The sequence below is a fragment of the Larimichthys crocea genome, chromosome XVIII (genome assembly GCF_000972845.2).
Source record: "Larimichthys crocea isolate SSNF chromosome XVIII, L_crocea_2.0, whole genome shotgun sequence".
Classification (NCBI taxonomy): Eukaryota; Metazoa; Chordata; class Actinopteri; family Sciaenidae; genus Larimichthys; species Larimichthys crocea.
This window is the reverse complement of record NC_040028.1, coordinates 16007425-16022794: the sequence shown is the minus strand read 5'-3', so window position 1 is coordinate 16022794 and position 15370 is coordinate 16007425. Positions and strand designations below refer to the sequence as shown.

The window sequence follows — 15370 nt, the reverse complement described above, 5'->3', positions numbered from 1 at the left end:
GCATAATGCAGCAAAAATAACAACTAATTTCATGATTTCCAGCACGATGCTAGTCTCAGCATTTGAGAAAAGCACCTGTAGCTTTAGTGCCGTGTGGATTTGAGAACAAACTTTCAACATCCGCTTCGACTGTAATGCAATCCGACTGAGGCGCGTTCCAGGTTCAATATGTAAATACAGCAGCTTTCAATAACACACATTATAAATTGGCCGACTCTGCTGGAAAGTGTTTTAACAGTTTGTTTTTTTTGTTTTCACGCTGCTCTGTATTCTTGCCAAGCAACATTATCTGAAAAAAAGAAAATCAATTTTCAAATTTATCACGTATACTAAATATGGCCTGCCTGATCTAAATCTGACTGGTACTTTGTTATTCGACTTCTGTGATATATGGATTGGCCATATCAAACACTTATTTTTTCAAGCACTGGGTGATTCATAAGTGTACTTAGAACCGGAGCACCACAGGCCAAAGACAGATGATTGACTTTGCAGTCGTATCAGCAGATCTGCGGCTTTATGTCTTATATGCTGCGGTGACGAGAGGAGAACTTGTAGTTAGGGTGAACTGGGAACGCCTGGCTAAGGTTCCTATCTATGAGATCTAATTCCCATTGCTCATGCATCCCCGAGGGAGTTTGGGGACACTGAATCCATATTGGCTATGTTAAAAACCCCCATTATGGAAGCGGCTGCTCAGAGATGTAGTTGGAAGGGTTGTCTGTGCATGTTAATGTGCCAACTCGAGAACCCACTGGTGGACACCATGACTCCTGGATGCCTTCCTTTGGAGGGTTTTCTGGGCATGTCCAACCAGTTGGAGATCCAGAACACACGGGGCGAGATTATATATCTCATCTGGCTTTGGAAAGTCTCAGAAGGAGCTGGACTATGATGCTTAGCTTCCTGTGACCGTGACCCAGCAAAAAAAATTGGATGGATATTTAGTATAGAAGCAGAATTGGGCCTGTATAACACTTCAAACACGGCAGCACAGAGCTTTTTATCACGTCTCACTGACACAATATCTCTGGCCTGTGTGGCTGTTAATTGTGTGATTTTTAACACCTTCCTGTATGTGCCCTCTTGGGGGCTCAGACAGAGCTTACCCAAACTTTTGCGAGGTGTCAAGAGCTCTTTGAAGGACCATAGACGCCTTTTAATCAGCAGAAGCTAATCACCCATATGGTTGACAAAGGTCTGGTTGACTCATGCTCTTTTGTTATCACTGTGGGAGCTGTTGCTGGTGTGTGTGCGAGTGTGTGTGTGTTTGTGTATTTGAGGTGGGAGGGAGGAATCATTCAAAATAGTTTATTTGCCTCATTTCTTTTGTCTCCTGACTTCCAGTGCCCTTGTTTTAAAAACGGTTGCTGAAAGGGTTAAATTAAGTGCGTTGAAATGTTTATTACATTACAGATGGTCCAGATTATGCAGCCAGGTTTTCCCTCTAACGCTGAGCTACAGTGAAATTCTATGTGTAATTAACATTGTGGGTGTCCAAAACACAACGCTAATCAAATGACACTTGTCTGGCTTTGTGGGTTTTTCTTTACCGCATTATATTAAAATTCCTCCTCTGCTATTTGAGCAGACGGCTGAGGTATATTTCTGCCTTTTCTTTATTATGCAGATTATATATGAGCTATGTTTACATGAATAGGTATGATTGTGAGGCGGAGAAAAAGAGAGCAATAAAATGAATATTTATGGATTCAAAGTTTGCGTTTTATTAAGACTAAAATGTCAGGGTAAAGTGTTTGATGAGGCTGCGTGATCATAATACATAGGTGTATATGAATAACAATGAATTCATCCAGGTCTGCTGTCCTCCATGGTTTAAGTTTCCTGTTTTGCATTTCCTACTGCTTTTACCCGGCAGTGGAAAGAGACAAAGTACATTAATTAACTTCTGTACTAAAGTATTTTTAAGGTACTTTGCTTGAGTACTTCCATTTTTTACTATATCATACTCCAACTCCACTACATTTCAGCAAGAAATACTACACTTACTTATTACTCACAGCTACATCTACCTGACAGTTGTAGGAGAAAAACTCAAACTGTGATGTACTGTTATAGATTAAATGACTCAGCAATATTTAAACCCTAGCTCCCCCTCGACCTTGACTGCAACATTAAAATGCCGCTTTGAGTTTAACGAATTAACTGAAACGACCAAATCACATAACTCTGCGTTACAGTAAGTGCTTTTATTTTGATACTTTAGCAAATAATATAATACGGTTATTATAATAATGTTGAACGCAGAGCATTTTGCATATTGATTATTCAACTTGAAGAGAATAACCCATCAACTTGTTCCACTATGCTTCTTCTGCTGCACATTTTTATAAACACACAGCAAAGCAAACACTTTGTCTGAGCTACACATGTGCTCATGACAGTTTTTCTGATGTGCTGAGGAGCCCTTGTTTATTTTTGCAGCAATTATGAGCAATTATAATTTAATTGACATGCGGATTTTTTTTCCTCTTGCATTTTCATCTTTTGCCACACACCAGCCTTATGCATAATTTCCTACAACTGACTGACTAATAACACCCAATCAATCCTTCAGGTTTTCAACAGGTTGACTTAAACTTCTATCAAAGACAGTCCTCCTTGTGATTTTAGTCCAGCTAATTAATTGCCATGTGCAGATTTATTAAAGTAACGCGGTTATCAGACTGATTAAAGCTCCTCAATCAGTTTATCTAATAAACCATTTGGACCCACACAAATGTGAACAGCAGTTTGCTGCAGAGACAAACGTCTCCCTGTTGGTGGTCCACTGGAAGGCCATTGGTTGATGGGCCAGGCTATTTGCATAGACCGGGGCTTATAGTCCCACAGCAAAGTCAGAGTTGAACACAGTTGTGATTCGACCTGGCATAGTTCAAGTGGTGGGTCGTTTGCATCATTTATGACTTTTTCGAGCAGCTTTTTCTAACCCCCTCAAGATGGGATTCTGGAAGATTGTTGGACTGTGCACGCTGCTGACTTCATTTTACACTGTTCAGTGTACAACTACAAGGTATTTGACCTATGAAGAGGATGCACCCGGGACAGAGATAGGCAATTTGTCCCAGGATTTAAAGATTGATCCAGCCGATGACCCTGACACATCCTTCCGCTTCATGCAAGAAAACAACGCCACTGTGATTCAAATGAGGGAGATTGATGGACTCCTGAGTGTTGCAGAGGTAATTGATCGAGAGCAGCTCTGCCCCAGGTCTCCGCGTTGCTTCATCACCTTCGACATCGTGGCCTTCTCCAAAGAAAAGTTTCAACTCATCCACGTGGAGATCGAGGTAAAAGACATCAACGACCACTCTCCCCAATTTCCGAGCAACGAGACGAACCTGGAGATAGTTGAGAATGTCCCGCTGGGTTCGAGGTTCGCACTGCAGGTTGCTCTGGACCAGGACGTGGGTGAAAACTACATCCAGAGCTACAACATCTCCACCAGCAGTCACTTTGCCATCGTGGTGCGCGATCGGGAGGATGGAGTGAAGTTTGCTGAACTGGTGCTGGTGAAGGAGCTCGACAGAGAGGTGGAGGACTCCTACACACTCGAAGTAACTGCAAGTGATGGAGGAGTGCACGCAAAGTCCGGATCGATGATTGTAAATATCAAAGTGCTGGACTTTAATGACAACAGCCCGACGTTTGAGCACAGCTCGCTGAAAGTTGAGTTGAATGAAGACTCTCCGGCGGGTCACCGAGTTGTCAAAGTGCACGCCTTCGACCCGGACGACGGTGTCAACGGAGAGGTGATGTACGCCTTTGCTGACGGGTTATCCCCAGAAGTTGGTCGCCTGTTCCTCATCGATCCTTACTCCGGGGACGTGACCTTGAAGGCGCCGGTTGATTTTGAGAAAAGGAGGTCATACGAGCTGAACATCAGAGCCTCGGATTCGGGCGCGAACTCCGTCCCGTCCAGCTGCAAAGTTTGGATCGACGTCGTGGACGTGAATGACAATGCGCCCGAGATCAGCATCAAACCGATGACTTCCAGCAGTGATGGAGTCGCCTACATCACCGAGGCTGCAGCCGCGGAGAGTTTCGTGGCTCTGATCAGCACCTCGGACAGAGACTCTGGCTCCAACGGGTACGTGCGCATCAGCCTGCTCGGGCACGAGCATTTCACCCTCCAGCAGGCGTATGGAGACTCCTTCATGATCATAACCAGCGCTGTTTTAGACCGAGAGAAGATCCCAGAGTACAACCTGACCGTGGTTGCAGAGGATCTGGGGAGCCCACCTTTCAAAACAGTCAGACACTACACCATCCGTGTCACAGATGAAAATGACAACCCCCCTCTCTTCAGTAAGTCAGTTTATGAAGTTTCAGTCCTGGAAAATAACATACCAGGTTCATATGTGACCACTCTTGTAGCCCGAGATCCAGATGTGGGAAAGAATGCCAAAGTCTCTTACAAAATCATAGATTCAGAGGTGCCAGGTGGAGCTCCAGTGTCCACTTATGTTTCTGTGGATCCACTCTCAGGCTCTTTGTATTCTTTAAGGTCTTTTGACTACGAGACCCTTCAGCAGATAGAGCTGGTCATCCAAGCTGAAGACAGAGGTTCACCCTCTCTTTCGAGCACATCCACAATCAGGATTAGAGTCGTGGATCAGAATGACAATTTTCCATACTTCACCTTCCCCGTCCTTTTGAATGACTCCGCTGATATTCCTCTGCCTTTCAATGCACCCGCCGGCTATCTTGCCCTTCGCGTCTCAGCTGAAGATGAGGACGAGGGAGTGAACGGCGAGCTCTCATACCAAATTGTGCAAGGTGACCCAAAGCTTTTCACAATGAACAAAGACACAGGAGAGATTGCTTTAAAACAATGGCTGACAGCTGAAATTGGAGACGTGCTGGAAATGAAAATCTCTGTGAGTGACAATGGCAGGTCCCCACTCACTAGCAGTGCCACTATTAGGTTTGTCATCTCAGACACAGAGCCCTCTCAAGACCAAGTCGTCATTGTGTTGCGGTCAAGTGATGAAGACGGCTCCAGCTTGGACGGCTCACTAATTGTCATTATTATGCTCAGTGGGGGTTGTGCGTTTTTGCTGATTGCAATAGTGGTTGTTGTTGTCACATGCAAACTCAGCTGTGGTGGGAGAGATCATGGCTCCAAGAGGCAAGCGTGTCACAGCCTGTTTGACACCAGGCCCGTGCCCATGCTCGGCTCGACAGGACCAAATATATACACCGGCCAGGGAGGCTTCTTTCACGAGAGAACCTCCTCGTCTCTGGATGATTCCTGCCTGTATGAGGAGAGGAGCGGTGACTCAGAGACAAAGGTGAGTCAACTAGAGTATTTTTGTTTTCATCTTTTTATTTTCATATGCATATGATGCTCCTGAGTGCTGCCTTGATCTTTATGCCAGAAATGGAAGCTAAGCTCTCTGCTGTCATTTTGTTTGTTCTCTTAGATGTTTCTACCCTCCAAGCATTTCCAAACAACATCTGTGTGGCAAGGCGACAAATACTGCTTGCAAGTGAGGTAAGACAACTAAATGTTATTTTTTTTCTCTCTGTGCTTTGTTCACAGTCAAATTTTGCTGAACAAAGAGGGTAATAATTAACATGCACCATGCATACATTTCTGTTTGTTTGTGGCATTCCTGTGGAATGAGGTTAGATGGCTGGACTAAAGGTCCTGTATGTGAAAAAAAAAGACATCAATAATCAGGCTAATGTGGTGCAGTGGTGGCTCATACTGTATCTGTTGATTGTATTTGCAGCGGCATTGGCAACACCGACCAGCTGAGCGTGAAGGACAGCGGTAAAGGGGACAGTGACTTTAACGACAGTGACTCTGATATCAGCGGCGACGGAGGCAAGAAGAACTTCAGTACCTTCCAGCCGAGGCTAAAAAGTGAGTTTTCCACTCGGATTTGACATCGCACGAATTAAACACAGACATTCACCGGAATGACAAAAATGATAAATGGTAGTAATGTCATCAGCAATTTCTCATCCTTATTTATTTTTTATCTATTTCACTTGTATTTTAGGTTCATCCAGCGCTGCTAACAGCCTGTCTGGGGATTTTCAAGGCACCTACTGTGCAGTACCACCACAGAGCTTCAGACCCCCCAGAGACAATGCATACACAATAGGCTTCTCCTCCGCACCAGTATTCAACAATCCTCATGGCTTTCACCACTCTTGGATGGATTCTGGTTATGGCACAAATCGCCCTAAATCAAGGAGCAGCATGCAGACTTTCTCCAGGACCGGGACCCTTCCTTCTTATTTCCCTCAACAACAGCGCGGCGCTGGTGTTGGAGGGCCTGAAATCCACAAGCAGAGTCCAAATACTGTAACTGTGACTACGCCATTAGAGGTTGCAACTATCTTTTAAAAGCTGTGCCAATGAGGTCATAAAGATGTACCTGGAAGATGTAAAATTTTGTAAAACAGGGTATTACTAGTTAACTGGTGTGTATATATTTTGTATTATTATGAAATACGTTGTCTTTATTAAGTTATCCAATATACTGTATTCAATGATGCACTATGGTGTTTTCTTTTTCCAATAAAAAGTATGTTTGAAATAATGAAAAATGACATTTAGTCAACAAATTCCTGAAATATGTCAACAGCACCAACACAGCGAGATCAGAAAATGCATGAATTTAATTGAGGAATAATTGTGTTTTGAAGATAAATTATTAATCTCATGCTGATTGAAACTCCAGTCTGAATTTGTAAACGTGTACAACACATCCCCCCCAGTTTGAATCTACATGATCAGAACTCCAGTCAGTGATGATCAGATGTAAAATCTCAAGCTGCTCCTCTACCTGGGAGACTTGCCTTTGAAGACTCCTGGTTGCTGCATTGAGTTTCTTGCATGCAGATTTGAGAGCAGAGCTGATGCTCAAGTGGAAAATGAAGTAAAAACCATTATTTTTACAAAAATCACGCTGTGTACTGTCACACCTGCTTCAGCTCCTCTAAATAATTTACATCACACTGTAAACAACACAGTACAGCACATATTAGCTTGCTTGACGAATTACTGACTCATTGCTTCAACGAGGGGCAAATTTTTAGCTCTTTAATATAAATTTAGCTGAAAGATATACACTAAATAACCTCATGCATCTCTTCCTTTCAATACTCTGGCATTCACTTGCTTCCCCATCCTTTCTGTTACATTTATAAAACTGGTCACTGTCATTATGTTTAATTTAACCATGAATATGTAGGGCAAGAACAAACTGTCTCGGGTCCCGAATGATTTATTGATGAGACATTGACGAGTTAAAAAAACATAACAAACACTGCCCTAGATGCTGGTTATTAGCTGTTGAGCTTATATAGGTACCTACGGTATACAAATGATATATAATTTACATTATTTTCTTACTTATATCTCCCAAAGTAGAGCAGCAACATCATCTTATGCAAGTAAATCCAGGGCACAGATGCAAAAAGAAACCCTAGATCTGTAACTGAATTATGCAAGATAAAATGAATTAAATACATCTCTCAATCAAGGGGTGATGCCCATGAGGAAGTGCATTGGTTTTCATCAACACTTTTAAATGTACAGGCCTGCTTTAATATGGCTTTTTTAATCACCGCTTTAGAATCTGCTCTCAAGCTGAACTGAAAATGTACATTTTAAACAATGTTAAATACCTGCTGACTTTCATCATCCGCTCATGCACGAATCTGTCACAGGATTCTGTCCTCATTATTTTTAAGGTCACTTTAAATGAGCCAGTGATGTATGAAAGCAAATGAGACAAGAGTAAAGGGTTGTTACAAACTACATAATAGCCATCTAAGGGCCAGTCTTGAAGAGAAAATAAATAGTTTCCAAAACTCCTGCCAAGGAAGAGCTATCAGTGGAAGCTGATGGTAGACTGAGCCATTTTTTTTTTCTCCTTTCTGTTCATCTGCAGGAAAGGGGACTAAGAGCAGCGCTCATTTGCATAAGCATAAATACCTGCTTTTTTTGGGGCGGTTGATAGCTGTGATAAAAGCTGGAATAGAGTGGATTAGATGCCTTTTTCATCACTGAAAAGCACTAGAGAGTTCTCACACGTTACCACAAAACGCCTCATTAATAGAGGACAATGTTCAAAAACTACATACCTTATTTAAGCTGATCATCCTTTTTTTTTTTTTTTATTCAATACTCCTGGTCGGCAAAGTCACCACAGTTTTGAAATCGCAAAGTTAATAACTTTATCTGAAACAGAGAATCCGCCGAGGATTCAAGGCCACGCGGTACAAACGGCAAGCAATAAGAAAGAAGGTCATATTTGTGCCCCCAGTGATGTGCACTGGTCTGACAGATAGCCAATTGCACAGAGAGGAAAAATGCATTTATCAATCAATACAATATGATTCCCTTCATTATTGCTTGATATGCTCTTTGTAGGTCAAATAGTTGTGCATTGACCTGACAATTTGTGCCACAAGGTATATTCATCTGCACAGTTTGGTACAAAATGTGCGTCTGTTTGAAAAGACATTGCTGGCAGACAGCATGTTCATTCACATCCAAATGGACTTCACATTAACGTCCTGCAGCAGCTCTCGCAGCACATTTGAAATCTCCCCAGGTAATACAAAATGAGTGTTTTAGAGCAGGTTTCCAGCTCATCAGTAGTCCGCTGACAAATGTGTCAGATCTGCACACGTCTTTTCTAGCCTCTGCACCTGTTTGGGCGTTGGGTTTATTTTTGACAAGTGGTTAGCTGTACGACTGTGATTACGCCGTTATGGCCTTTTAGCATCTCATCTTTAAGACTCAAGTCCCCAGTGTACCCGGTGTGTAAAGATGGAGGCTTTCTGAATCGATGTCGTTTGGCGCTTTGGGCCCGTCCCACAGTACAATGTTTTGGTTTTTTTGTACTATTCGCACCTCATCTTTATCTTTGTCTCAACTGCCAAGTGTGGATATTGACTTTTGGATTCTTTGAATTGTGGGGCTGGTGTGTGGAAAAAATAACACCATTTGTTTTCCACTTGACAGTTTGTCTGGAAGGAGACGTTTCGTCTTTGTTTCGTCTCCCATTAAGACGTTGTTGTCTGCTTTATTTACAATAAATTATATCAAACTGTGTTCACTCCCACATCGATGTTTGATCATTTGGAATGGTTAAAACATTAGACAAAAGTTTCTAGGAAATTATGAGATGAGGGCTTTTTTCATTTTCTGTACTTTAGTCTCTTGTCACCTCAACGTATTCATGCGCTGTGAAAGAAAGCTTAGAAACACATTTTACATTGTGGGTTCTGTTTGATCACTGACAGACGAAGACCTCGCTTTAATGGGTTTTCCGAGCCAGTAGATGTTAGAAGTAATTCAAAGGAATGGTTTTATATTTTGAAAAATATGCTCACTTACATTGTCGCTAATAGAGAAGACTGATACATCTTTTTATGTCTGCTCATTCAGAATTAAGCTAGAGTGGCTGGTTATCTTAGCTTAGTATAAAGACTAAAAGGAGATATCAGTATTGTTTATTATCAGTTATTTCAGTTATATGAAACAAACAATATTTAAGGTAATTAGTGAGCTTTAGATGTGCTGGCAGATGATTTGTGTTCCCTTTAATTAGCAGCGCGCTAGCTGTTTTTTTCCTGTCTCCATTTTCCGTTTGCTAAATTCAGCTAACCAGCTGCTCTTCATCGAAGGACAAACACAAGATTGGTTTTGATCTTATCATCCAATTCTTGGCAAGAGAATAAATCTAATTCCCTAAATGTCGAATTGTTTCTGACCTTACATTCACCTAACAAGGGCACGCTTCCCTCGATTTTCTCGGTCACTCAAATGACTCAGCAAATATTTGAGATTTTATATTCTAATCTGAGCTGAGAACACAGTTTTTCTTTCGCCTGCCAGACCTTCTTTTGAATCAGTCCGCCCACTAGGCCGAGTTGACTGATGTGTAACGAGTTGACAATTCTGTCTCGTATCAGGAAACCGCTTTTCGCACTATGCCAAATTATGTCATATGCCTGCGCCTGCGATAATGCAAAGCTGTTCAAACGGGAGTCCATGGTTTGAATCACAACCACCAAACTGTCCACTCTATTAGACATGTCAGAGCATCAGACTGTGGTCACAGAGTGCTGCTATTCCTGCGTCTTTACACGTGGATCTGAACTAATGCAAGGTATTATTTTGATTCTGAGTTGTTGTTCTTTATCTGAGCGGTACTGTAGCTGCCAACATAAATAAAGAATGTCTCTAAAGATATGTAGGTACATTTGTTATATTGACAAAAATTAGGTTAAAGTAGACCTATACTTAAAGAAATTAAGACTTATTTTTTATATTTTTTATATTAGATATTAAGAAATAGTGGCTGCTTAGAATGTGGTTGACCAAATACATTTCTGATTTTGTCATAGAAGCATTTACTTTCACCAGAAGACAACCTATTTTAAAAACGTATGATTTTTCAAAGTTAGCTACTGCACTATCTTTAACACATTAACACATTGGACAGTCTAGTTTTCAAAACACAGTAATTATTAATATTACATTATGGTGTGATATTAGTTATTCTTAGATATGGAAAGTGCTAGAGACCGAAGATGTTATAGCTCTTCAATTACAATCTGGCTGCAATCTGAGCTCTGTTTCTGTTTCTTCTCTTTGCTGCTGTGTTTGTATTTAGTAACTTGGCTTGATTGATTTGACGTATTTATTGCTTTAATATGATGTGCTGCTACATCTCTTATGTATCACACAGATAATGACAAAGTGATAGTCCAAAAAACAACATTTCAGCTTCCCTAATGATCATTACTGTTCTTACATTATTATTGTAGGTTTTTCTTACATTTATAAATGCTCAAAACAAGCACAAACAAGTAAAATGGCACACGTTCATTAATTATTTGGATTTATTTCTCCGGGGTGATATAAAACAAAACTGGTTTTGTTGGGAGTAAACAAGTTGCACAACTGTACCTTAAATCAAACGTCATTCGTTACGTTGGTTTCTGTGCCGATATTACGTATGTGAGGAAAATATTATCAGTACTGTATGTAACCTATAGCAGCACTAAAGAACATTACCAATGTCTGTCTGGTCTATTTGAGTTCTTATGCACCACTAGGGGGAAACATCTTGCTATTCAACCTTAAAACATTACCGGCATAGCTTTATACACAGATACCTGGATAAAATGTGATATCACAAACTCTATAGTACGTAGAATCATTTGTTCATTAGGCCTCGGAAATCTTTCTTTGCTCTCTCTTGCTATTGCACTACAAAGCGTCGTTGTAACATGTTTTTTCACGTCATGCCTTTGTGCTGTCGCCAACAGGTTCAGCAGCATTGTCCTGTTTAAGGGCTACAGGTCATTTAATTTTTTCAGTCTAGGGTGGCATCATCTGGAAGGTTAAGGACACGCTGCATTCAAGATTGGTGAACAAACAAAGGATGAATAGCGTCTGAGGGGATTCGACAATCAGTGCATCGAGTGCTCATTCTCAGCTGAAGCACATCTACGAGCCATTCAGCGGCATGAATCCCATATTCTGCTCTTTGATCTCTATTCTAAACAGCACGATGAAACAAACCCACACACAGTATGGAAACAAATTAACATTTGTGTCGACGCCTTCACTGTAAATCGTATTCATCCTCCTAGAAACATCGGAGAGATAACTAGTTCACATTCCTCTCGAGCATATTTACAATACTGTATAACAAATGCTCAAAGTCCTGATTGGGCTTGTAGACAGGATGAGCTGTTATTATGCGTCTTTATGAAATAACAGCATGCATGAGTGAACAGAGGATTCTGAATGTTACCTCGGTGACAGAGGAGGCAACAAAAAATAATGATAAACATGAGCGATCTCCCTTTAAGCCTCTTTGTTATATGGCGTCTATATAAACCAAATCAACTGAATGTTTCATCTCATCAACGGCCATGGGAGTATTAATTTAGCTTATCGCCGTATAAAACCTACAGGTGGAGTGAGCGCTGCTTTCCCACCTCTGTAGCAAGCTGGTTGACCTCTGTCTTAAAACAGTAATGGCAGTGCCTGCAGTTCTCTATCTGCAGAGAGTGTCAGCTCACACGTAGAGCTTTGGTCCTGAGCTGATGATGATAAATCTCTGCCAGTTGTTCACCAGTTGATTGTGGTTTACTGCTGAGCCGGTAGAGTGTCTCATTGTGTCAGTGTGGGCCGTCATGGAGACAGCTGCCAAAGGAAACACAGCTTTTATGCCGCTCTCTGCTATATGGAAGAAGAAAATTAGGGAGAGGGAGAGAGAGAGGAGAAAGGGAGCACAGAATAATATGTTGCATCAATCAGTCTAAATGACTTGCTTATGTAATTAGCTAACAATGTTTTGTTTCTCCGGTTCCCTGAAGTTATTAGTGGTTCACAGTTAACCTTGAAGTAATTGGAAAGGCTCCGTTGATGTTTCCCTATCTGTATGGGACTGACAGTTTATTTTTCTTCTGTGGATGACTTCCCTCCTCTTTCATGTTGCTACAGTATTTATGAATTAGTTTCCCGTCACTTTACTGTACAGTCTAATACTAATTGGTGGTGAGATATATTGCTTATTCACATCCCACTAGGTGGCATGCTGTCTTCCTTCCTTCCTGACATTTACATGACTGAGAATTGTCAAAACTAATAACATGGTGTTGCTCTGGTAATGCTGCTGCACAAATTACACCTTCCTTGAAAATGGCATAATCTCAAACATAAATTTAAACAGTAGCTCTGCAGCTACCGCTTCTCCAACTAGTCCCTGACATTTTAATTTGATGCTTCATCTGCAATTAGGCATGCACTGCATGGCCATTGACTTATTTTTATTTAGTGAGAATCAAACATTCACTTGGACCCCTCTTAATTTGAAAGGAGAGACTGAGCCAGACTCTGTGCAGAAGGTTTTACCCTCGGTTCTTATTAAGAATTAATAAGTTGGACAGTGTTTCACTGAAAAATGAATTTAGCTGTCATGGTGTTGTTGACTACCGTATCAGTGGCATGCCATAGGACACAATCACCAGGCAGCTGGTCCGACTGTCGATGGAAAGACTGGATGTGTTGTCACAAACAAGAAACAGAGAGAAAGAGGAGCCCTGCGTGTGAGGAAGTCTGCTCATCACTGTTTGAATTTGTGAAAACGAAAAACAACCAAAGATAAAAAAAGAAAAAAGCAATCAGTTAGGGACCATCTTGGAATATTTGCGTAGCTGATGCTTTGCTCAGTTTTGTTCCATTTCTATTTCGCACAGAAAAAATGTTATGTCCTTTTTAATTTTCTGATAGTCCCTTGCCTCAGTCGGACCACTTTGCTGGATAGATATCTGCCCGAGAAGTTAATTTAAATGACTTTTTGAGGACGGTGATTGATCCACTGCATACTAAATAACTTCCCCCGCCTGAGATGCCACTGCAGAAAGAATAAGGAAATGTCATGAGCTCTCCCAAATCACACTATTATAACTAACTACTATCATTGTTTCCATCTACTCATGTAAGCGCTGTTCATAGCGTGGCTCTCGCCTCCCGGTAATCCCATGAAGAATACAGAAATCATTCACTGTCAACATCATATATCTTATAATGAAGTTATTTTGATTCTTTATATTTTTCAAGAGCTTTTGACTCATCTATATCATCAAAACAAAGAGGTGCTTTGTTTATTCTTTTCTCTGGGATTGTCAGGGATCGTAGACGCCGTGGCAGGTTTTCTTTTGTTTACCCAGGAAGATCACCGCCTGGGTCATATTAGAAATGTTTACTCCTCCTGTCAAAGGATAAGTTGTAAATTTGAGCTCACAGGAAATGAAAGACGTGGTGGCATGCGGAGTACAGACACCAAAGTAATGTCACCTTGAGTGAGCATTTCGCTTGTCTGGACTGGCAGGTGATATCAGAGGATAAACTCCATTTTGACCTTGTGCTCACTCATCACAACAAAAACACAAGAGAAGAACCAAAAAAAAAGAAAGAAATAAAGAAATAATATAAATAAAAACACGCCCGTCACATTTCAAATATTATTGCTTCAGTCAGCTGATATCACCCGGTAACGGCTGCAGATAACTGCACTTCATTCTGTCTGGAGCAATGGATGGCTAGGTTTGATGTTAACACTGTTATTAAAAATGCAAAAAAAACAACCAAACATATCTTCATTAACATTCAGTGCCACGAAGGTGTGATTGATTCCATCATCAACCAAGTCATTTTCGTGGCCAGCATAGGAACATCAAACACCATGACCTCCATTATTTCCCCTTTGAAATTGCATTCTCTTTATTCGCCTCTCCGGCTCTCCAATACCTTGAATCATTTCTCCTGGGAGGTATTTTTTTTTCTAACCTGCTGCTTCTCTGCCAGTCCTAAGAGCAGTGTAACCAGCAATTCTCTCCCACTGTATGTGGGACACTTGAGCTAAGAGTGAGACTAGGCATCTGGCACAACCTTCATGAGACTGCGCGCTAGATTCAGCTCAGTGAAATTTAGACAGGAGGCCCCAGAAATAAAAGTGGCACACATGTTATATTTATCTTGACAATATATGGATCTTTTGTGGCACAAATCAAACCCTTCAGAGTCTGAGAAAACAGTTAAACATAGATTTAAACATTTATATGTTAAGTTTATCCTGAACTTGGGGATTCCCATGGCTTCATAGATACACAGGCTTCATACGATCTATGACTGTTAAAGAAACAGTTTGAGATTGCTTTCTTTCTGAGTGTTAGACGAGAATATTGATATCACTGCCTATACTTAAAGTGTGGAGCTGAAGCCAAAGGAAATTAACTTAGCTGAGCAGAAAGACTTGAAACAGGCAGACAGCTAACATAGACCAACACCCTCACCTCTAAACCTCACTAATTAAAACAGTGTGTTTAATTAGTTTAACATAAATGCAAAGCGTAATGTAAAAAGTTTTGTCATCACATTGAAGGTACCAGGCAGCCAGTGAGGATGGTGCACAGAAGTCCAAGTGTCAACCTACGGAAAGGCTGGAATAATGGCCACTACAGATAGATGGACAGATAAACAAATTGATACATCATAACTAGAAAAGTGGTTAAAGTGGTAAATATTTGCCATTTTCGAGTGCTTATGCTAAGCTAATCACTTCACGGTTCCACCACTTTTAATTTCTACTTCCTACCACAAAAGTGAATAAAAGTTTTTTTTTCCCAAAATCTCAAACTATTCTTTTAAAACCTCGACAAAATGACCAAATTGGACCAAATCTAAAAGGTCCATGCTCTGTTGCATACTTCAAAGTCTAAGTGCTACACTTCAGAGCACATTTATTATTAGTTACCTTTTCTGGTTGATTTTTGGAATCGCGTAGCCCTCCTCAAA

The 15370-nt window shown here is 41.0% G+C and overlaps 1 protein-coding gene across 1 annotated transcript; it reads left to right on the top strand.

Annotated features, from left to right (window-relative positions):
- The first annotated feature begins 2401 nt into the window (after positions 1–2401).
- Positions 2402–6656, top strand: LOC104928720 (protocadherin 8). Its single transcript, XM_027290804.1, has 4 exons — positions 2402–5315; positions 5448–5518; positions 5760–5893; positions 6033–6656. Exons 1-4 carry the CDS (start codon positions 2961–2963, stop codon positions 6380–6382), a joined length of 2910 nt encoding a protein of 969 aa, XP_027146605.1. The 5' UTR covers positions 2402–2960; the 3' UTR covers positions 6383–6656.
- Positions 6657–15370: the final 8714 nt, after the last annotated feature.